Here is a 24414-nt window from a genome sequence, read left to right as displayed (position 1 = left end):
CTATGCAATACCGTCTAAATGAGAGAAGAATATGAGAGGGGAGAGAGAAAGAAAGAGAGAGAGAGAGAGGGAGAGAGAGAGTGTGTGTGTGTGTATGTATGTATGTGTGTGTGTATATGTGTCAAGAAAGGGGAAAAAGGAAAAAGTATAAAATCAGTCAGATGCATGTTTGAATGCGATTACACGTTCACGATCATCTTATCACTACTCGCGACAGATGTAGTACACGTTATTAATTGGTGTCAATAGCGTACAATCAAAATATATATATTTAAGATCGGTGAATCTTCACTGTTAACACTATCTACTTTGAATTTTTATGATTAATAAATATTTACAACGGAAAAGTCCGTTTTCATCGCGGTAGTGTTGAGATGAACGTATAAAGTATATAATAGGAATTAAGGGAAAATCATACTTGGAAGTAAAACGTACGGTAGTAATGACACACCAAACATAATGGTCTCCAGTCTTTACATACATACCGTAATGGAATTACGTTTTAGCTAATTATAAATAGCATTTGCAGCGTTCGACTTATTTACTGATCCATAAGGCACCTTGAGCTGGCTGTGATTCATAACTCTAATAATTTGTTTCTAATCAACTAACATACATTCATATCGCATAGATCAAAAGGTATAATTACACGAAGTGTTTGTCAATGGTAGAACATTTAACGGTGTGTACTCCAAGATCATTTTCCCTAACAGATAGTGACATCAAATGCACTGTATCACATAGAGAGCAGCACTATTATAAACATAGATATATGATTATATTTATTACAATAATTTGAAAGTTAGGTATTCTTTGTTGTTTGTATTTTACAAGCGTAACCATTATTATACATAAATAAATAACTATATAAATGAATGAAATTTTATGTACTTGTTCCTTCATGGATAGTGAAAATGGATAGCATGGTTAACATTTATCACAGTTTAACATATTTAAAAGAATAAGTCTTTATTTAATGGTAACGTAAATACATTGTCAATAGGAACAAAGTATCGTCAATCTGCAATTCGGTAATACCTAATTTCTTAATTCTATTTTGAACATTTTCTAGTTGTTGTTTCTCAGACGGTGTCATCATTTCTGCAATCTGTGAACAATTTGAATGGAGTTAATCTGTTACTGAATAATTACAAATAATATAATAATGAAAATTATATGCACCTCTGCTAATTGCTCTTCGCTAGCACCATGTTCTTTCAGATTAGTCGTAAGGGTTTGCATTCGTAATTGTTTATCGATCATCCGCTTATTGTTGCTTGCTTCATACTCTCGTCTTTGCATAGTATTGTACAGTGCATGATAACAGTGCTCCACTTCCATACGAACAACCAAATCTAAATCAATGTGAAACAGGAAAAATGTTTTTATTGGTGTAGCTGATACTCCGGACTTTTTTATTTCCTGAATTTGTAAATAATTCTCTTGCAAGAGAGTATAGGTCAGATGCTTCGCTTCTTTTGCCGGAATCATCACCAATTGTTGAATTTGCTCCTGTTCAATGTACTTCCTATATCGCACTAATCTGTATAGTAAAATGAAGATACTTAAGTTAATCAATGTTAAAATCGATATTAGTCGATATCGTACCTAAAAATTCTAGCTGCCTTTGAACCAAATCGCTCCATTACAATATTTTCTAACATGGTCCATGCTAACTGTTTAAACGCCTCTTTCATATTAACGCTATATTGACCACCTCCCGAATCTCCAACTCGTTTTATAAATTTACTAGAATCTTCCTCTAAAACAATACATTTAGCTAAGCATTATGCAATGTTCTTCAAAATACTTAGGCAGTTTGCAAGTATACTCTTTACAACTAATGTTCGTACCAATTAGACGTAAATATTGATCAAGATATTGTATAAGTAATGGACAATCTACTTTTCTAACTGCTTCTTTTATTTCTGTAAGAGGTATTGGATTGGATGTGTATTCCCATGATGATGTCCGTAAATACATAAGAATCAATAACTGTCTCATCAACACTCCTGCATTTTCGTCAAGTCGTCTGCTTATAGCTGATATAATAATTTGATCCCTATAGATTACATTGCAAATTTCTCAGATGCTTTATATACACAATAGTTTTACAGCTCTTACCTAAAGTCTTGGGTAAGACGATCAAAATTAACTTTCCAATAAATTTTACTATCTCCAGTATCAATATCATGTCCTTCTATTCTTTTAGTAATAGCAGCCAAATTCAAATCTGGTAATGTAAAATAACCTTTTTCATTTCTCTCTTCAATTGTGATTATACTGCGTATTAAAAACTGGTTTTTGACAAGTAATCCAAATTTCTCTTTTAAAACTGGAACTGATGGTTGCAGATCAGCTAAAAATACAAGTACATAGTTAATAGAACAAAATTTTTTATCAAAATTATTGCAATATAATATATACAATTAATTTTTAAGTTAAAATTTAAAACTATAAATTTACATACAAGGTGACTGTTCAATCTTTTTATATGTTTTCACGATTGCTTCTGAAGCTGTTATATATCCATGCATTAATACTTCTTCAAAAATCATTTCACATTCATTTCCACACACTGTTTTTACAAAGAATATATACCTATTAAAATTAAAACATTTGAGCTATATGAATTTTTCTTATTTTCATTTATTTGTGAATTGAAAGCAACAAAATCCATGTTATATAAATTACATATTACCTTGGGTAACGAAAAATAAGTAAAACATTTTCTACAATTAAAGAATATTCCATCCCCTTTTCTGTTTGATTGTATTTAACAAGACCATGTTTTATTAAAACACATAATGATTCTTTAATCTAAAAACAACATTAAATATATGTCATAAATGAGAAATAAATTAATTAAAATAAATTAATGTATACCTTTATTATAGGAAGATGTGTTGCATGACGAATTAATCCTATTGGTCTTGCACCATGTTTAAATAAATCTTCAGCCACAGATTGCACAATCTGTCCAAAGTGCTCGGATAAAATAGAAAAGCACAACTTTCTACACATTAATGACATGTTATTCTCTTTATACAAATTTTGATAACCAAACACTCATAAACATAAATTACTGTACATAAATCACTTATTTCTAAAAGATATAAAGCCGAGGACACATATTTTATAAATTAATATCTTTCATTAAAAGTGTGGCGATATTATTTTATAACCTCTTATGAAATTAGAATTACGAAATGAGATATAAAATTAAATCTATATTGTACAAAAATTACTATCTCTATATACATTACAATTATATTTACAAAATATAAATTTAATACAAAGTATAAATATGATTCTTTATGTATACTATATTAATTAATTTATTATACTTATGTATACTACATTAGTTCGAGCAATTTAAAAGCCTTCTTCTTTGAAGATCATGTGATTATACAAAATATAAGGTTAGTTTCTAGAAGTAGACCAATCATGGAGTAAACAACTTGTAAATTGCACCTAACGTTGCAGAAAATTCCAAGGATATAAATAATGTTTTTATAACATATAATAATATATTTACATAATTCATATAGGATGTATTTAAAGAACGACCTTGATACATGTATACATTAGAAAACTAAATTTTTCATCACGTACGATTCAAACGATATCCTTCATAACCTTTGTAATTTCATAGAAATGCTTCTTGAGTATCATTGGTTATCATTACTTAGAAATGCGTATTTCATGCAATTCCGAAAAATGTAAAATCATCGAAAGCATCAAAGATAACGAAATATAAACGCAAACGTACGCGAAGAAAGTATTATTCTTGTTAATAAATTTCTAAAAGCTATATAATATATTAAAGTGTGCGGCACCGTGAATGTAGAACTTCCGGCGGAACAGCATTGTCGCAGATGATCACGTGATCGAAGATCGACTTCTTCGTTTGTGGCCACGAGGTTTTGTGGTGAAAATTAAGTTTACCGGGTGGAAAAGGCCCTATATTTTTGTATTTATACAAAAATGCCCTCCAGCAATCCCTTGCCACCCAAAGAAAATGCCTTGTTTAAACGAATTCTGGTGAGTAATATGTAATCAAAACGCTCTGTTTTGGACCCCACTCTCCGGTTAATAAGAGTATTCATCATGCTGTAATGATGAAGCACTCTTCGAAAAATTGTGAAAAATTCACTGGCAATCACGGGTCATAAAAATTTTATCGATCTTATGAATGAAAACATGATTTTTTGTTTATCTTTTACGATACTTTATAATGCCAGTTTATTGAAGTACATAGTATTGAAATCATGAAAACGTTTTATCCTATGAAACGTATTTATGTTTCTTGCAGAGGTGTTACGAACACAAACAGTATAAAAATGGGATAAAGTTTGCAAAGCAAATTTTATCAAACCCTAAATTTAGTGAACATGGAGAGACCTTGGCAATGAAAGGTCTCACTCTGAACTGCTTAGGTCGCAAAGAAGAAGCATACGATCATGTCCGGAGAGGTCTTAGGAATGATTTGCAATCTCATGTTTGTTGGCACGTTTATGGACTTTTACAACGCTCGGATAAGAAATACGATGAAGCCATTAAGTGCTATAGAAATGCCCTTAAATGGGACAAGGATAACATTCAAATTCTTAGGGACTTATCGCTGCTTCAAATTCAGATGAGGGATCTGGAGGGCTATAAGGTAAATCTTCAATATGAAGGACCTTATTTCCACTTATTGTATATGTATAATTTGTTTTATTCTTGTTTATTTTTCATTAATGGCATTATCAACCTAATTTTTATTTAATAGTAGTATTTATTTCCATATTTTTTTTAGGACACAAGGTATCAGTTATTTATGTTACGTCCTACACAGCGTGCTTCATGGATTGGTTTCGCTATATCATATCATTTATTAAAGGACTATGAAACAGCACTTAAAATTTTGGACACGTTTCGAAATTCCCCAATGGTATGTATTCTAATATTATGTAAAAAGAAAAAATGTTGCATTAAATAATGCAATGTCTAAATTTTTTTTTAATATTGATAATATTATAATATGTAATACTGGGATATTTTTAATATTTGCAGATTTGTTATGATTATGAGCACAGTGAGTTGCTATTGTACCAAAATATGGTTATCCAGGAATCAGGGGAATGTGAACAAGCATTGAAACATCTTGACAAATATAGTGATCAAATTTGTGATAAAGTTACTGTAAAAGAAACATATGGTATATTATAAATTTCTACAATTAAATTATGAAAACTAATCGTAAGTGTTTTACAATAATGTTTTTTAAAACTAATTTCCTGTTTTTTTTTTTTCTAGGTAAATTAAGATTACAACTAAAACAATATGCAGAAGCAGCACAGGTTTATAAAGAACTTTTAAATATAAATCCTGAAAATACAAGTTATTATGCTAGGCTAGCAGAGGCTGAAAGACACACAAAACCTGAAGAAACATTAGCTATGCTCCAAAGATACGAAGAATTGTTTCCTCGAGCGTTAGCGCCGCGTCGCTTACAATTAAATTATGCATTAGGGGATGAATTTAAAACACTAGTAGATCGGTACTTACGAAGAGGTACGATTTATGATTATTGAAAATATTTTTACAAAGAGTCTAAGTTACTTATTGATATTTTATTTACACTATAGGTCTTCATAAAGGTGTACCACCGCTATTTGTAAATCTTCGTTCTCTATATAACGATCAACAGAAGGTTGATACTATACAATCTTTGGTTTTGGAATACAAGGAAGCATTAAAAGCTCATGGGCATTTTAGCGATCAAGAGAAAGACAATGCGCGAGAGCCAGCCTCGGCACTATTATGGACTTATTATTATTTAGCACAACATTACGATCATCTTGGACTTACAGAAAAAGCGCTAAATGAAATTGATGCTGCCATAGAACACACACCTACACTTATAGAACTTTTTGTTACCAAAGGCCGCATTTATAAGGTGAATTCCGTGTTCGATTTTGGTAATGTATATTTATATTCCTTTAATAATGTAATTAATTGTGCGTGTACATTCTTAGCATGCTGGTAATGTTCAAGAGGCTTATAAGTGGTTAGACGAAGCGCAAGGATTAGACACAGCAGATCGATATATTAATTCTAAATGTGCCAAGTATATGTTGCGTGCAAATCTCATCAAAGAAGCGGAAGAAACGTGTGGCAAGTTTACTAGGGAAGGGGTTTTAGCCATGGAAAATCTAAATGAAATGCAATGTATGTGGATTCAGACAGAAGCAGCTAATGCTTACAAACGCCTTGGAAAGTACGGGGAGGCATTAAAGAAATGTCACGAAGTTGACAGGGTAGGTTTTAACATCCTATATTTGCAAGTAATAATTTATTATTAGCCGCTCTCAAACGATTTCTATCAATTATAGCACTTTTCTGAAATCATAGAGGATCAATTCGACTTTCATACCTACTGTATGAGAAAGATGACCTTGAGGTCTTACGTGGGTCTTCTAAGGTTAGAAGACGTGCTACGAGCACATCCATTTTATTTTAAAGCAGCAAAATGTGCAATGGAGGTTTATTTGCGACTACACGATGAACCATTGCCCGATCCGACACAGACGCAAGAAATCGACACCGGTAAGTCTACATTCCTTGAATCGTTTATTTTTATCAATCAGCTACTAACTGTCGTCGAGTTGTTTATATGTACTACATATTCGTGAACAATGATTAAGGGTATAGTGCTCGTGTGGTTTTATTTATTTTTGCCATGGCTTCTAAGGAAGGGCTTATGAAATTGTACTTGGAATTTTTTTAGATTTAAATAGGTATTTATTTTTATGCAACTTTAAACGATCGATTTCTTAAAAATCATTTGTCATTACATTGGAAGTCACGTATTGTTTAAAAAAGATACTTTACAACCTAGTTTAATCCTACGATAATAATACCATCCATTAAGAACGTCACTTATATTCATCGCATATATATTTACAATAAATTTTTCGAATAATACAAAATTCGTAGAGTATCATACAAGAATTAACATAAAATAATACCGATATTATAATCGAATGTGAGCACCATGTATGTGATTTTTCTAATAATATGTCATGCTTTTATCAATATTTTGCTTACAAGGAAGAATACTTTGTCTTTCTAAGCAATGTTTATTCTATGTTCGAATATAACATATTTCGTGTAACACGGTTTATGAAAAATGCACTCGGAAGCTCTATAATTGAATCTCTACATCGTCAATCATAACTATATGTACACGGTATGCATTTACTATCGATCATTAATCACAGACAACGCACGAGTACATGACGGTCATTCAAAGTACTCGCGCATACCTATCGTCGCATACAAGCGGCGTTACACACAATATCGCATCTGTATCAATCTAAAGCAGGGTTGGGAAGAAGGGGAGAAGTTAGGTCGCATAAATTAAGCATTTTATATAGCGTAACTGAGGCGTCGATAACTATCTAACTTAATTGTACATTACGCATACAAGATATATCCGTATATATATTTACACATAGAATAAATATCCTAATAACGGTACACAACGTTCTGACGTTGATTTCCGCGTCGCGTTCCATATGACACGCATTTCCATCGTGCGTCCCCGATGATTGGTATGGCATTGTGCGGCTGCCTCGTTGCGTGCACGTATCACACGTTGTCTGGCCTCCGTCGACGTCTTAGCAGCCTCGTTCCTCTCGACTTTGAGTAGAGGTGACCGGCGTTCTGCTCCGGCCTCTGCGTGATCGCCTGTGGCGTTAGGAAGTAAAAGTGACCCCCATCGCCTGGCAATCTGTACGCGAAATAGGCCTTTGGCTTCTCCGGCTGGTTCTCTTGCACTGGAATCGGGTCGATGAATTCGGCGTCTGGATTTATGGTAGGTCGTGGGTGGCGGTAGTTCACTTTGATGTCGTCTTCCAACGATATGGGTAACTGAGGATACGTGTCGTCTAGCTCTTCCGGAGATTCCACGACCGGTACGTAGTTGGTGGGTGGGCCGTTTCTTGGACTCACGAGTGGCTGCGGTGGATAAGCGCGGATCGCTGCCAAGGGTTGGTCATCCCTGTTGGGTATTCTATAATTGGGCGGCTGTTGTTGGTTTGGATCGACCACCGTGATGAATTCACTGTCGGGATTAATAGGAGGCAGAGGTCGCCTGTAGTTGACAAGAATGTCGTCTTTGAGGGAGTATGGTCTCTGAGACTGGTCCCCGTAATGCACTTTAACCTTCGGTGTCTTATACACAGGTGATTCGGGGGTGTCGTAATTCTCCACATAGGTATTCACGTAATCCGGTCTTTCGGTAATACTGTTCGTCTTGGAATACATGGGAGTCGTGCTCGGTATACCCTTATGCGGTATCTTCTTGCCAAAGATGGTGAAATACTCCTTCGTGACATCATCCAGGAACTTCTCATCCTGTTGAGTATAATAAGCATGTTGAGGATTGTCCGTGGTACTTATCGCTGAATGCGCTGTCGTCGAAGGATAGATCGGCTGTTGATTCTTATACGGTTGCGGCCTGACTCTCTTTTGAGGCACTGATTCATTCTCGTAATCGTATCGATGATTACTATACCTTCCATCGACTTTAACGTTCTGATACTCGTTAAATACATTAGTTTGCTCTTGCTCGTACCGCTGCCTTTGATTTCCATGCTTCGAGTAGTCCGCTGCTTCGAAACTGTACTGATAAATCGGCTTTGATTTCGCCTCTTGCCTGTAATAAGCCTGTGGCTTTGAGGTGGTGTAATAGGGCTGCACAGAGACAGCTGGACGAGCAGATATGGCTTGATAGTAAAGAGGCGCGTGATCAAGTAACATTCGTTGACCCTGAGTTCTCGTCGAGCCGCTCTCGTACTTCGGTGAGCTTTGCGTGACTGTCGCGTCACTGTAGCGAATGGGCGCGGAATTTTTCACCGGAGAGCCGATAAACTTGATACTGTAGTCCTTCGATGTTTCTCGCGACGGAATTGCCTCCACGTTGTAATACTGCTTTTTCTTTTCCTCGGCTCGTGGTTGCGTCACGGTTTCGTAAAAAGGCGATTCGGTGGTTGTTTTGTAATAAATCGAATTTGGAGTGGTGTGGAAAGGTGGTTCGTGAGATTCTTCGTAAAAGTAGTAAGAAGCCTGGCTGGGCGATCGTTCCGGGTTGCTAGTGGTAATAATACTCTTTATCGAGGCCGGCGTTACTTCCACAGGTCTTTCCAAGGTGGACTGCGTGGACGTGTAGTACGTCACTATCGGAATCGTTTTACTGGTTACTAGACGCGACCACGCTTCATTCTTCTCCTGTATATTTTCTTGATTGGTTACGTGATTTTGTGCTAACGAACCGATGTTGTAGAATTCTGGGTTATCAAGCGTAGTCGATTTATCCGGCGTCGATGTCGTAATTTCTATATAAGGGACTGTCCTTACGTTGGGCTTGGTGGTGAAATTTTTCTCCGTAAAATTTTTATACCTTGTTCGACCGTACGTCTTTGTAACACTCGACATACCGATGGATGTCCTGGATTTTATGGTTTGCGTTATGTTTGGCACTGTAGTGGAACTCTTGTATTGCTTCGTAGTTAATTTCCTAGGTGGTAGATAGGTAGGCCTGGGTCTTGGTACTGGTGTAGTTTCTGGTCGCTTCGTGTACTTCTTCGTCGTGGTCTTCTTGTCCTCGAGAGCAGAGAAGAAGTCCGGCGGTGGTGGAAGTATAATTCCTGGAACCAGAGGACCCGGTGGCACAGCTGTCGTATTATCTTGCTGATATTGAAAACTGTATGGCGGTGGATAGTAAATAGACTGATCTTCTTCGTCATACTCCGATTGATTATTCGGTGGTGGCACGAATACTGCACCAGGTGGAATTGCGTGATAGAAGGGTGGAAAACTGCCAGGTGGTACGGTATCTGTCTTATCGTCCTTACTCTTTACGCTTGAGTTTTCTTCCTCCGAAGATGCGTTCTTTGAATTCGTATCGGACATTACGATAGTCCCGTTGGCTATAACAGCGAAGAGTGGACCATCCTCTGATAGTAATCCCTTGGTAAATAAAGGATCCTTTCTGTAGTCAACGGTGGCATTGCCGATCTCCTTGGTGCCATTCGGCCCGATAATCTGTATCGGGCCGCCCTCTGTGAGTTGAATGGGAAAGGGCGGCGGTACCTTTGGCTTGGATGGTATCTTGACCTGTCTCCTGGGTGCTTTGTAATTGTCGATCGGTGGCCAGGTCGGCGTGCTGTCTCCATTGGCTTGCGGCGTCTCATGGCCAGGAAATTTCCCTCCTCTCAACACTAATACGTGATTCTCGGCTAACCAAATCTCATCCTCATCGAGACCACCTAAATTGTCGATAGTGTCCTTTGGTACTTCCGGATTGCCTAAGTAACTGATTATTCCTGGTCGTTTAGGTTGACTTCCGTAGATTTCGTTCTGTATTAGACCGTATTTTCCTTCTTTCACTTGTTGAGAGAGAGTTTTCTTCTCGTCATCCTCGTCTTTACGGTTAGCCTTCGTTTCCCTGCCGTTTCCAGCAGACGATAAGAGGATACCGTCATCCCAGAACGTTTCTTGCTTCGCATCCGCTCGCAAGTGGCCTCCAATCAGTTTGTGCGACACTTTCCTTCCGGCTTCCGTAGTTATCTCGTTGTCTCTGCTGGTCGATGACTTGAAACTACGGCCGGCTGGTGTGTGCGTCCTGTCTGCTCCATGACTAGGTTCGTCCGCACCGACATTCCGTCTCTCCCTGCTCGATGATGATGTCACGATTGACAAACAGGTTGCTAACACTGCTACCAGGAGGAGCTTTCGCACAGGAAGTCTTCTCTGCATCATCTGCAACGGAAATTAAGTAACTCTTTACGTTTCGTTCAGTGTGATGTAAATGGTATTCGTTATTTTTACTTTAATATCTATGAAACAGTGTCTTCGGTATCTTAATATCTATGAAACAGTGTCTTCGGTATCTTAATATCTAAATGTTATCATCTGGCATGTTCATATAGCATTGGCATCTTTCTTTCGTAGGATCGGTATTTTATTGCGCAAATACGATATATGTATGTCTGCCAATAAAAATCAAAGCGACTGTTTCGTGCGAATTACTTTTAATGAGGCTTGACTACGATCATGTGAATTATATTTACAGTCGCGATGTATATCGTACGGTAATTTTGATAATACCGTTCAATCTTGTAATCACGTCATGTGTCTTTTAGAGCAGTTCTCGTCGAGTTGTTCGTCGCAAGGCATACGGTGACTGCCACCTGGCGCAACGAAAGTATAAGTTTATTCTGTGGAGGTGTTTCCGTTCCACGGGAGTAACTTTGCTTTCCCCATTGAAACGGCAACATTTTCTCAACTATTGCATGGAAATAATAATTCCTGTTATTAGAAACTGATATTAAAATACGCGGCAGACTCTTCGGACTGAATGACGAGCTTGAACGAGAATTTACATGTACAAACTTTCGATTTTATATTATACTTTTCCTATACAGTTCCACGAAATCAGTAAAACGGTATAAATTTCGTAAATTTAAAGAACAAGCAACTTTCCCCTAGAATCATCGATAGAATTTCCGAAGAAGAGTTCGATGAAATTAGGAAGATAATATTCTTAGAATCGTGACAAGGATCTCAGTGGAGGAATCGACATTTCTTCCTATCCTTAATGAAATCTCCCCGTTAATTTTCACTTTTCTATTTTCTAAATATATTTCGATAAAATCAGCAGAATGGAACGCGAGAAATTGAGTAAAGGTTCCCTCACCGAACAGTTGCTAAATTTTCGAGGAACGTCGAGACCGCACGATTGAAATTGGCGAATTCGTCAGGCCCATTTACGTGAATTGCAATAATATGGGAATGTGGGACCGGAGGGGACCACGCCTTTCCCTCGTGAACAGTCGGTGAGCGGTCGACAAACATTCACGGGTCACTGGAGTACCAGCGCTCGTAATCACTTGCAACCGAATAACAAACCTAAGCTCACGTTTCTGCATTCGCCTAGCGCACGTTGCCTTAGCCACGGCCAACGTCAGAGTCGTCGATATCGCGGAAGTAACTTTGTCATACCGAGTTTCCGACAAGAAACTGAATTTACTGCTTTTTATTTTTATCCGTATCCCTGCGGATCTTTGAATGCGTTCGCGGGAAGGAGAGTCGAAGGATGTTTGAAACGAAGTTAATTGAGCTTTGTGATTTATTGCCGTCGATAAAAAGGATAATGAAGCTGCAGTTTTTGTTCTTATTACGATGAATGATAATGGTAATGTTGGCAATTAGCTGTTTACGGTCCTTTGTAAATGGAATGACGACGATAGTCCTTGAATGAGGTATTGGGAGAGTAATTGATGGCTTGGACATTGTTTGAGGGACGAGTTAGAGATAAGTTTGCTGGGTGTTTGAAGAGTTTCGTAATTGGAAAATGTTAATATGTTAGAACACCGATGAAACTAATTTATCTTTTCAAACTGATCCAAGGAAGGAAAAAGGACATTTGGTTTTAAGAAAATCCTCAAGGCTATTAAAGAACGTCCGATATAAAAAACTTGCAACTTATAAAAAATATTTATAAAACGAATTAAAAAGACACTCGTCTGTCAGAAAATATTGAAAAAATACCACCGTCGGTTCAAGATTTCACTGTTCTCCGCGAGACTGTTGTATCGGAAACGTCTTTTTAAACTATCAAATACACTGATAGCATGTTGCGGGGAATAAAAGAGTACCTTTCTCTCGGTTTCCGGAGCGGTCGCGAATCTGGACGATAATCGTTCAGCAGGACGTCGTGAATGGTGTGTAATCGAGTTGCCACACGCAATAATGCGCTTCTTCCGAGGGGAACGCAGGTTTTTCAAACGGAGAACGAGCACACACGCACACGCGATGATACTTTACCACGAGTGCCAGCGATTTCTCTCGGCGAGCGGCTTTTTAATCGAAACGGAACGAAAACGTGACGGAATCGAGGAATTCCTCTGCATGGAAATCGGCTTTATTTAATTCCGTCTCTGTCTTTAAATCATCTTCTTCGGGAAGCTATTTGACGCTCGAACAGATAACGATTAATCTAATCCGCATGCCGACGATTGCTCGCTTAACGCGTCCTGATCGAGAGCTAACCATCGCGTGTATTTTGCTTTCTCCACCTCGGAAGCAATGACTTTGAGATCGGCTGTCCGGCACGAATGCAGCAGTCCGCTAATTTAAAACGCATTTGCTGTTCTCGCGTCAGCTGTTCGCTTTCCTCGCGACCGCAAGACCTGCTTCCACCACGAGGAAGACTCCTGTCGCCAGAACGCGTCTTTCGAAGGTCAGTCACGTTCCTGGAGACACGATCGTCTAACTTTTCCTTGGGAAACACTTTCAAACGTCTCACCAACTAATACACGACCACTGACAACATTCGTTTCACTTTCCTTTGTGAAAAAAAAAAAAAAAAAAAAGAAAAACACGAACGAAGACGTACTTCTGAACCATTTAACGCATTCACGGTATTCTAGGTGTAAAAGTCGAGTAAAACGTTTTCTAATCCTTCTATCGAACGCTCTGACGTGTTGTCCCGGTTCATAGACACTTTAACAGGACAAACATCGATCAGAAAATCAATGGAACGTGCGACAAGAAGGCGAAGCTAGCGAACAACCGCTCGCGCCGGCATGGTACACGTGACTGGCCGGTTTTCATCACCTTTCCCGGTGCACTGGTTCGCTCAAGGACGTTTGTTCCGAAAGGTGGAGCCATTTCCAAGCGATACGTCCAGCTGGAAAGGAGGAAGTCGTTGCCAGTTAAGATTCGTACGGTTCACGCGATCGCGATCGCCGCCTCTTTGCTGGATCGCGATACCGTCTTGTTCGTCGAACGTTCGCCTCGATCGGGTGGCAGGTAGCATGAATCCACTTGGCTCAGATCGCTATACGAAAAACGATTTCGAAACGAAGGCTTTCACTTTCGTGCACCACGCATTGTCAGCCTTTTTACTCGATAAGAGATTTAAATGACGCAAATCGGACTACGGCATCAAGCTTTCTTTAGTTCAGGCAACGATGTCACCGATCATAGATAAGGCACTCTGATAGTTTCATTCTGATAGATTTACTTCATGTTCTGATTTTTAAATCAGTTTCAATCGAAATGCAAGATACTTTGTTAAGTGTTTCTTGGAACGTTTTAATCGATTCACGCGGTTTTCATCTTTCACCGAATTTGACTAAGAAACGTTTTAATACAGTGGTGGCATTAACGAGATGGGTTAATTCGTTGTAAGCAGATCTGATTACTTAATTGAATTCTAAATTAATTTCCTACAGACTTGAGAAATTGCCAGTGGTCGCGTGGAGACGCGGTTCGTTGATATTAATAATTCGCTACCTTCGAATAAAATGAGACTCTAAGAACAGGGCGATGAGTTTAATTTCTCGATAGTTTTGCATGGATCTTATACATTCTTCTTATATAATAGATTCGTTCTTAGGAATTTACTTCTCATCTAATTTAATCAGGAATTTCCAGCTGAATTCAAAACACGCTACTCTGCAAGAACAATGAAAATTTAGATTCCTCTGGACTTTAATAACAAATCATAGATTAAACGTGAAGGCTAACTTACTCATAATTTATCTGGAGTTCGGCAACAGGTTAAGCGCAACGTATGCGAAATTTCAAACAAATAATTAGCATAACCGCTCAGATACGGCATTTCAAATTCACCGTAGAGGTGATTTTTATTTCATCCTACTAGTCACGGATTGAAAGCCCTTCGAGTCAGAAAGAAAAAGCTTCGTTTCTCCCGGTGCTCGCGAAGAGCCGATCGATTTGACACACGTCGTACGCCGGGCGGTTTCGCGCGTTCCGCAACGCGGATTGTTGATTTTTCGCGACGTGATGTAAGAAGAACGATCTCTGTGGCGTGGCAAGTGCGGTTACGCTATCGTTGCGACCGAACCTGCCGTAATATCGTTTCTCGAAGCCAGATTTTCTAGTCCTGCCACTGTGCGATTCTAGATCCGAGCGATTTCGTTTCGAATAGCTCGAGGAAAGTCGCATACTCGGTTAGTAGTAAAGTCACGTTTGTAATTCAGTGTCTAGAGTAACCATAGTATATCATAGTCTTTGTAGATGTAAGTAGGTATGGGAATGAATAGCCAAATGTACGTAGTTAATTTTTTTAGTTTGTTTCAATTCTGTGCAGTACTGCAGCACTTTTGAAATGATACTGTTATCATAATATTTAGATTGTTAACACATTATTTCACATTGTATATGGGAGCAAGTTCACGTATAAAACAGCGTATTTATTGAAAACGTTTGGGAAAACTGGGAAATGTAACTCAAATGCACGATGTGTTAATCATTTCGATACGATCACTGACTTTACTCGACAGTCACCGGATGCTTACGTACTGTCGTGCATTGACTTCGGTGTTATGGCGATTCACGTAAATTCTTGATAAGATATTCATATAACTTCCTTGGTAGCTTCGATATAACATTCGACGAAGTATAGCGACAACGTTATTATATTTGGAAATGAACCTTCATACGAAAAAATTATACGTGTCCGACTTACGTCTCCAATTTGATCCCATTGAAAATTATGCCGTTAGTTCGATGACACTCTATAGAAATCTTACAGTCAGAAAAATATAAATTTATGAAATTTCATAGGTTCACACTATCGATCTCGTTTTCGGTCGCGGTTTGACGGCGCGCGCGAGCACGTGGCCTTGAATGCAGGTCATCAAAAGCGTGTGCAACGATATGGCATTGAATCGCGGTGAGGGAACGACGCGGCGGCGGTTCGTCAGAGGCGGTGAAAGGCTGTGTGCGGTTCAGAAGCCGATTCCAACAGCGATTTATCCATCAAATATCGTTCGATTGAAACCTCGGAAACGCCATGAGGAGTGAGAAGCCGAAGAACAGAGAAAGAAAGAGCCATACCGAGGCAACACGTTGCATAGCTCGTGTGACGAGCGCGCGTGCCTCGCGTAAGGCTCCCGCGCGCGCGTTATCCAATTCGATTTACGCTTTCAGCTACTTTCCTTTTTGTTTCGCGTCGTGCTCGCTGAGCAGCATTAATTCCTTAACGCCGTGCTAACACCTGCGAGCAACTTTCGGCGCGTCGCTCGTTTAACTATGCTTCCTGTTATGACAGAATGACTTTACCCTCCTTCGTCCACTCTATCAGGCAATTAAGCTTATTAAGCTATAGTTATCATGCACGAGTATTTTGAGGAATTGTCACTCTGATGAATATTTTAGAGCAATCAAACGCAAAGAGCACAGCAAAGATAGGATAAATGTCTATTCTTTCTGATAGTCTGCCTATTATGTTACTTGGCGGTTAAAAATATTTCGATATGAGATAAATGAAAAAGAAAATAACCTGATGATGGTAGATCTAAGTTTCGTTTTTTTATCGTTGCTTCCCAGTGTAAATATTTGAAATTGAAATTAGAGTTTAAGCTAAACTTGGCCACAGACGTAACTTGCTTTTATCGAATCGGAACTACGTAATTGTTACAACATGTGCGATTCAATGTTACGCCAACTATTAACATATTACTTATCTATGGTTTCTAAGTCATTCACCCATAAATATATTGTCTGTTACATTGCACTGTCGCACTGATCAAGAACCAGTCTATCATGCCATAAGACAAGATTTGTGATTTCTTTCATCATCTACCTGTCGATTCTTTTTATGTCATAATTTCTTGACAACCTCACACCTTTGACATAGAACGTGTTTTCTTTTCTTGCACCAAAGGAAAAGTCGTTTTCTTCATTTTGTGATTTTGCTTAGAATTTATTCTCGTTTGGTTTATTCTCATGCTTTTTGTTCTCAAAGCGTACAATTCACGTATTTTACGATGTACGTTGGACGGAAAGCTTTTCATAATTTTCTTTTTCAACATCGACGTTCAAAGAAGTAGGATAACCGCTGGAAATTTCCCAGATTTCCAAATTTTCAGACTATTCGCGTTATTCGCCACTTTGCATTTATATAACGCAACGGTGAAAGCTGAATCCAGCGTCGACTTTGACTTATTTTTGTCACGATGTTTAAAAGTAAATTGGAGTATCTCTCCAATGGAGGAATCTAATTTTAGAAAAGAAAAGGACTTTTTGCAGAAAAAGTGTTGCAAGCGAATTTTTTTAAAGATATTTAAATAATTGCGTGATATCTATTTGATTTAAATAATCATCAAGTTCTTGTTTCATGATTTTAGTTTCTTGTAAAAATTGAAAACCCTCCATATAAACCGACGTCATTCGCCTTTCGAAATATTTATAGACGTCTCCAACAGACATTTCAAGAATTCCAGACATTTGGCTAATGAGTCTGTATCGCGTATCTATTAAAATTTCTGGAATTAATTACTCGGCAAGAATGTAAACAATTTCAAAAATATTGATCTGCGCGTGCACGTCGAATCTTCTTCCAAGTTCGATTAATATTCTGCGAAATTACAAATTCAGACCTCCATTCATTTTCCGAAACTTTTTTATGCAAGTCCTTTTCTTAATGCTCTTTTCTAAATGCTTAATGCTCAGCGTTTCTTTTCCTTTCAAACTCAATCATTTGACTCCAAGTCGGTCGTCGCTTCGTTTCGAAATTTTCTTGTTATGAAGTCCCTCGAAAAATTTGACTATCCTTACATGTCAAGTTGCTTTATCTTCAACTCGAGCGGCCAGCTGGCATAGTGCCTCGTTAATTCGCCTTCGCGCGATCCAGACGATCAATGATTCAAGAACTTATTCGAGGTTGATTTTCGCTTCGAAGTTATCGGTGATGAGGTTGCCGGCGTGAGACTAACAGAGACGAGTATCAGCGACCGTAGTTGTACACCTTGGCATTGACCGGCTTGCACTGCAAGGCAACTCGCTTGCATAATATGCTCGTCTCGTTCATCCCGCAGCTCTACTGGATTATTCTCTTCTCTCCTCGGCACCCGTGGCTCCTTTAACGGTAGTGTGTATTACACGCGAGAACGCGATGTATTTGCCGCATCTCCGTTTCGATGAACACAGCTATTCGGATATAATGTGTGCGTGACTCATCATGTATAGCATTCTGTTGTCTAGGACTGTAAATTCTGACAAACAGGATTTGCTCGAGGCGCTATCACGGTTGTAAAAAAACAATTAGTTTTGATAACTTTTTTGTCGTCGAATATCTTCTATTCTATTGATTGTAAAATATGAAATATGGAAATTAGACAACGTTTATTTCAACACTATAATAGCTTTAATTTATGAATCAATATTTTATATCACAAAATATCTTTAATTTTTTCACATATACACTGCAGGATATTTATAAGGAAAGAATTGATTTACCCTTTTTTTTTCATTTTTCTTCCATAATTACGATAGTTGCGTTTTAATGGAGCTTTAATAATATGCCGAATCTTTAATTTACATTCCGCAATTTGTCGTCAGAAAGAAGAGAAATGTTTATGAGCGATTTTCTCCATAATACGATTAACCAAAAGGGAGAAATGTAGTTTTATTAAAGATATTCCGACGCGCATTATACGGAGGCTTATCAGAATGCATATAGCGTATGCGACCAATACCGGTTTACGTTTTTGTTGCGACTATAAAAGCTGTAGGTACCGGTCAGACAAGGTTAACGGCCCAATTTTTCCATCGCGCGAACATCATCATTTTTCGTTTTGATTTTTATCCCCCTTTTTGGATTTATTATTGCAAACAAATGACGAAATTTTTCACGGTGCAAGGATATGCAGATTTCTCCCGCCTTGAATTATTCCTGCGTTACCTGTTTCGATCGTCGATAGAAACGGTGTATTGTTCCAAGTAATTTAAGGAAAGCATTCATACTTTGAAAATTACGATATATTTATTCTCCAACTTTTTATCGATACGAAAGAAAAGAAATAATAATTTGCACGTTATCAATGTCCATTGACATCAAAGCGTCGGTTGTAACGTAAAGGGTTAAATTATTTTTAACGTGACTTGGCTTGAGAATAATTTTCGCGCGAATCTCTGCTACTGACAATGAGCTAAGCAACGACAAACCATGGACCTCTGTGGCAGTAATTCTTACGATAAACACGGCTTCGCTAATTTCATCAGCACGTACGCGAACAATTTTCCTCTTCGTTCGCTCACCTGTTCGCCTTCGAAATAAATGCAGGGACCGCGAACCGGTACCGTATTTCGAGAAAAGAGTCGGCTCTGATGTATGACCTTTCGTCGCGTATGAGGTAGACGTCCCGGTTAAAACGTCCGTTTTAGGCAAAAATCGATCCCAAGGCCTGTTATATCCACCAATTAGCCGTTAGCTTCCAATTAGTCACCGATTAGTCGGACGTCCAGTGATTTTTAACATTTAATAAACCTCGTTTCGACCAAGGTCTTCATGCTGCGTAAGTTGAAACGTCCTGTCAATGAGCGTTATAATTCAACTGGTTACGGCTGGAAAACGCAATTATTCGTCACCTGGCCTGTTAACAAGTGCGTAGTACCTAGCGATATATTTTATACGAACCATACGACCATAAAGTTGTTCATTGTAACAAACCCCTTGACCCAATAAAACAACGCGATAAACCTTGTAAAATTTGCTTACGTAATTTCGATATCTTCTTTTGCTTGCATAAGTTTTATGGTTGTCGTATAATAATTTGAAATAAACTTTTTACATGCTTCTTCCCATAGCTTTGCTCTATCGTTACACGCAGTTCACAAAATTTGACTATTCAAAAATTTGATTATAATACAAACGATTAGTAATATCTTTTAGTCATTAGTTTCTCACTAACTTATAAATTTTAATAACGTTCTTCTATGAATCACAGCCAGATGACGGCGGCTGAGAATCGTTTCTCTGTGATGTGTTCGATCTGTGTTCCGTTTTGCGCGCATTCCCACGTTTCCTCTCGACCCTGCCGAGCTTGTCGTCATATCACGCCCGCGACTCCGATAGCCGCAATTAGGGACCAAGAGGGAAAGCGCGCGACGAAGGTTACGCCAAGGTTCGTGTCACATATTTTTACTCGTCGAGTCCCTCTTTTCGTTCCTCGAGCTCTCGTACTCCAGATCGCAAGAATTTATCGTCGACTCGATGCGCTCGTGGTCGTTCGCTTCGCAATTTATTACCCAGTCGACTTTTATTCTAGGCATTTTTATCAGATAACAGAGTTCCCAACAGTAGAACGCAACACGTAGTTTGTTCGAAGACCAGGCTCATTTTATCAAAGCTGTCGCAGTCAAAATTTACGTTAACAGAATTGCTTCGAGGTAATTCATCGAAGGGCTTGCTCGCGTTTGTCCCTTCCCAGAAAAGCAAAAGAATTTCATCTTTAACGTCTTCAACGTCAATTATTTTCAATAGAATGTTCATCGTATTATACAATCGCCGTAGATGTATCTGGAAAGGGCTGTATCCGATTAAACACTAAATCGATTTCTCGGTGTAACTTTGAATTCGTTGGGAGACACGTTTCCACCTTATTCCCCGTGATAAACCGTTTAAGTCATGAAACACAATTTACTAAACGCTTTGTCGCTTTCTCTCTGCGGATAGCATTTTTCTTTTACTCGACAGAAAGGAAAATTACGCAAGTTGATAAATAGTTGCGGTTCCGGTGCTCCGATCAACGATTCTATTTCATGACGCGTGCACGTGTCTGTCGATCGTCGAACGTAAATAACACTTTTCTTGATCCGGTGGTCTCGGTCTAAATGCGATAACTCGGAGGAACACTCGAAGGAAATTAGATTCCTAGATCGTAATTTGCTCCGCCCCTGTCTAGCGCGAGGCGATCTTAGACCTGCTGAAGAAACAAGGACGCATTGCTCAACCGATGTTGCTGGAGTTCACGATGCTAATAATCGCGAAACGAGCACGATCGTTTGTCACAATTCCATTTAATTGCTGAACGATAGGCGAATGGTCATTGGCTGACACGCTTAATTCGAGGGTACCGAGACGAACGAGCGCCCAATTGAATCCGTGCTACGCCCTCTGATCCGCATTTAGCGATGAATATCGCGTTGGTCACCAGAGGAGATCTTCATTGTTCAATTATTTATTATTAATATATTTCGTAAATGGGTTGGTGATAAAAAACAAATTTATTTCGTTTTCGAATTATCTTTTATCCTGGCAAAGATTTGGGTATTCTGCATTAGCGAATCTGATCTCTATGTTAATCGCTGTTTTATAGCATTCTATGAATTATTTAGGAACTTTTTTTAGAAATACACACACAAACACACACACACAGTCGAGAAGTACCTAATCGTTTAGAAATAATTTCGTATTATGTAGCGCGAATTGTAGCAGATCTTGTTTTGAAATTAAATAGCCAATTATTTATTTCTTATAATAGAAACACGATTATAATTCGATAAAAATCTCGTAGAAGGTACATTTACATAAATTCTTTTAATGATTCTTCCAAGCTGAATCTAATCTTGGAGCAAAGTATGCATCCTCCGAATACTTTGCAGCCCAACTTACCATTCATCTGTGATCCGCCTACTCGCGGTTATAGCTACGTGGTATATTATGCCTTCGCAATCTCTCAATAGGACCATCAATCCTTGGATGTGACAAGAAAACAAGAGCGAGCGATAAAAGTTTTCACACGTACCAAAGTACGATACAATAGCATCGTAAGTATGCGTCAAAAGATACATTTGGAAAACCATTGAGGAAGAGAGGTGTAACGAAAGTTATAGAAAAATTTAATACAAGATATCGCGTTACAAATCGCTAAATGTTCCCATATATCTCTCCGTATTATATCCCCAGTCGATTTTTACGCGATCTAGACACGATTTGCTCGCTAGTCCCTCAAAAATATGTCGCCGGTTTTTGCCTTCGTTTTCGTCGTTGCAGTTATGTCAAAGTGAAAGCTACCGGTTAACGGCGAATAGGAAGCACGTCGATCTCCGCTGTGTTAATGACGAATCTACGTTGTAATTAAGCGGACACGTGACGAGGGCCTCGCCGTATACGCGGATCGATCTGCCGGAAATCTTAACTTTCGCGGTACGTGGAACTGACCGGATACTGTGGACGTCTAATGCGACGTGACTACGTGAGAATTGTTGCAAGCGGAACGAATCATTTTCCTTTTCTTCGATTTTCCATAGGCGTCGCTATAGATTTTCATGATGAACGATTTCTTTCTTTAGACTGGTCGACAATCTTCCGCGTTGGGGGATCGGAGAAACGTTTCCCCCTTCTACGAGTCTGCCCTCTTCCAACGAACAATAATAATCCACATCCCGTCGAGCATAATTCTACGCGTTCGAACGAACCTGTTTCTCGGAAGTGTCACGACATTTTCGTTCGTCCGATAAGAAGAAAGGTACTATAAATTCGATCAACCGGTAGTCGGCGATCGGTAGCCACGGTATGTTATCGCGCGTGTCTAAATGTCACAAGCTGTACGGGAATATTTTCCGTCGTCGATTTGTGAAAGCACTCCGGCCTCTTTGGAATAATATTAGCCACAGCATCGATCATTCATTACACGCGAGTCTCACGATCCGGTTCTTTCTATCGTCTGTCGTTTCTACGCGTCCGGTCATGCCGACAAACCGATCGCCAACGACTTTATTCCTCCGGCACGATATTTATCCCCCGATGTCTAACAATTATCGTGTACGTCCGTTCGATAAAACGAAGAAAAAAATCTTGTCGATAAATATTCATGCCGGAAAATGCAAGGACTCCGATCTTTTACCTGGCTCGTTGTAGGCTCGCGACACGTGAACCGCTATTCGACGATGATTCACGAGAAGCTATGCCGATCGTGTCCGTTATATAAATTTCCTGAGCAGTATGCAGTCGCAAAGACGCGCCAATTCGAGTACCAGAAAACAGGCGCGCGTGTCTTCGTTAGCTTTTCTTTATCGTAATTGTCGTAATATCCGAAGTGCATTTACTTCGAAACGATATTACGTCGTTCTAATTCTCTCGATCGATACGAAAATACGCGTCAACGATTCTACGTACTTTTATTACGTTGCTTCACAAAAATCTAAACGTTATAACTCAACGATCAAAGACAACTTTATTTCACTGAGACCTCACACAGTTGTCGCACGAGGTTGACGATGAATTTGAAAGGAAAAAAGCGGACTCACGATCTTCTTCTAAGCTCCGATCCACTGTTCCAGTATATCTCCCTCGATTCGACGTTACTCAGCGCTCATCTACGCGAACCAGTTACACACGCGATATGATATAGTTTTTCCAACTAATTTCAGTCGATTAATTTGAACAAGTACGAACGAAACGAATATAATAGAACCGATGTATAGGACTTGTTATCACGGAGATGAGCCCATAACACGGGAAAGCAGCTCGTCGCCGCGCTGTATCACTCACTGTCCTGCTGCACTTGGACGACGATGAAGAAACGAGTAACCTCCCGGCCCGTGTGACCGTAGATCTTTATATCGGTGGATCCTACTGGCCCTGCGCCAGTGTCCCACTCTCCAACGCGCGACACGAGACAACCGGAGGAGGCCCAACGCCGTGCACACCGTGTATATGTGTATATAGTTGTGATACGATCCGCGAATCAGCAAGAGGACGACCGTGTTACTCGCGGCAAAAGGGATACACCAAGTGGATCGTGTGTGTCACGAGGCTCTCCTACGACTGCCGCGCCAGACGCGATCACGTTGTTCCGCTTGCACGCCTCTTCCACCCTTCCTTTTTGCGCCCGATACGCGCCTCTCCCCACGTTCACCACGCTGGAATTGGTCCACGCGGCGGGAATAAACCGCGATCATAGGAAAATCGCCGCGCTTTCCACCTCCTCGTCGTCGATGTGTGATTAGAAATTACTCCTACACCGAGACAGAGTTTGTGGTTTCAGTGTTCCCGATGATTTGGAAGTGAGACCTTTTATGTTGTTGCGAGTGGTAATATAGTAACTTAAGATTATTTGAAGCAGTTTCGATTTTGAATTTTCTACGGAATAATTAAATTTGTTGCAGATATATTAGTCTGAAATGTTATAACGAAGGAAGGAGAAAATATCGCGTAGCTTCGATCCGACAACAGAAAATATAAGAAACGCGGAAATGATTCGCGTAATTCTATATTAGGATTATTTGAGTCAGGGAAGAGGTATGATATAAACAACAAAATAACTTACAGGAATAAAGTAATATCGAAGTTTCCTCGAAGAAAAGTCGTAGGATATTGTATTACGTCTAGAGGATTCAGCTGGTGCGTTTTATTTTTGAAAGGACACAAGTTTTGAAGGGAAGTTGAAGAAATAGGGTGACGTATCGTTTTGTTTCTGCTTCGCTGACATTTGACAGGTAGTCTACGGAATTCGTATTTTTACGCGACAGTCACGATATGTGTTAATAATATTCGAGGTTCTCGAGTGTAAACTGTGTCCTTTTTCACCGTCTTTCGTCAAC

General features: G+C 39.1%; 3 protein-coding genes across 3 annotated transcripts in view; 1 reads left to right on the top strand and 2 right to left on the bottom strand.

Annotated features, from left to right (window-relative positions):
- Positions 1 to 952: 952 nt before the first annotated feature.
- LOC132908832 (DNA-directed RNA polymerase III subunit RPC3) lies at positions 953 to 3195 on the bottom strand. Its single transcript, XM_060963191.1, has 8 exons — positions 2887 to 3195; positions 2702 to 2820; positions 2471 to 2601; positions 2125 to 2359; positions 1854 to 2062; positions 1609 to 1762; positions 1183 to 1543; positions 953 to 1108 (listed from the first exon to the last, which is right to left on the bottom strand). The coding sequence occupies exons 1-8, from the start codon at positions 3031 to 3033 to the stop codon at positions 974 to 976; spliced, it is 1491 nt and encodes a 496-aa protein (XP_060819174.1). The 5' UTR covers positions 3034 to 3195; the 3' UTR covers positions 953 to 973.
- Positions 3196 to 3885: 690 nt separating this feature from the next.
- The window catches only part of LOC132908821 (N-alpha-acetyltransferase 15, NatA auxiliary subunit), a 45076-nt gene continuing 24547 nt past the window's right edge, over positions 3886 to 24414 (top strand). Inside the window, exons 1-8 of the mRNA XM_060963180.1 lie at positions 3886 to 4044; positions 4316 to 4663; positions 4802 to 4936; positions 5059 to 5203; positions 5302 to 5559; positions 5634 to 5944; positions 6024 to 6305; positions 6381 to 6594. Of these exons, the coding sequence (XP_060819163.1) occupies positions 3988 to 4044; positions 4316 to 4663; positions 4802 to 4936; positions 5059 to 5203; positions 5302 to 5559; positions 5634 to 5944; positions 6024 to 6305; positions 6381 to 6594 (1750 nt within the window). The 5' untranslated portion in view covers positions 3886 to 3987. The remainder of the gene's footprint in view (positions 4045 to 4315; positions 4664 to 4801; positions 4937 to 5058; positions 5204 to 5301; positions 5560 to 5633; positions 5945 to 6023; positions 6306 to 6380; positions 6595 to 24414) is intronic.
- LOC132908782 (adhesive plaque matrix protein) lies at positions 6915 to 13362 on the bottom strand. Its single transcript, XM_060963118.1, has 2 exons — positions 12711 to 13362; positions 6915 to 10812 (listed from the first exon to the last, which is right to left on the bottom strand). Exon 2 carries the CDS (start codon positions 10810 to 10812, stop codon positions 7639 to 7641), a length of 3174 nt encoding a protein of 1057 aa, XP_060819101.1. The 5' UTR covers positions 12711 to 13362; the 3' UTR covers positions 6915 to 7638.

The sequence above is a fragment of the Bombus pascuorum genome, chromosome 1, assembly GCF_905332965.1.
Source record: "Bombus pascuorum chromosome 1, iyBomPasc1.1, whole genome shotgun sequence".
Lineage (NCBI taxonomy): Eukaryota > Metazoa > Arthropoda > Insecta > Hymenoptera > Apidae > Bombus > Bombus pascuorum.
Note: the sequence above shows the minus strand (reverse complement) of the source record. Positions and strands in the feature narration are given on the sequence as shown.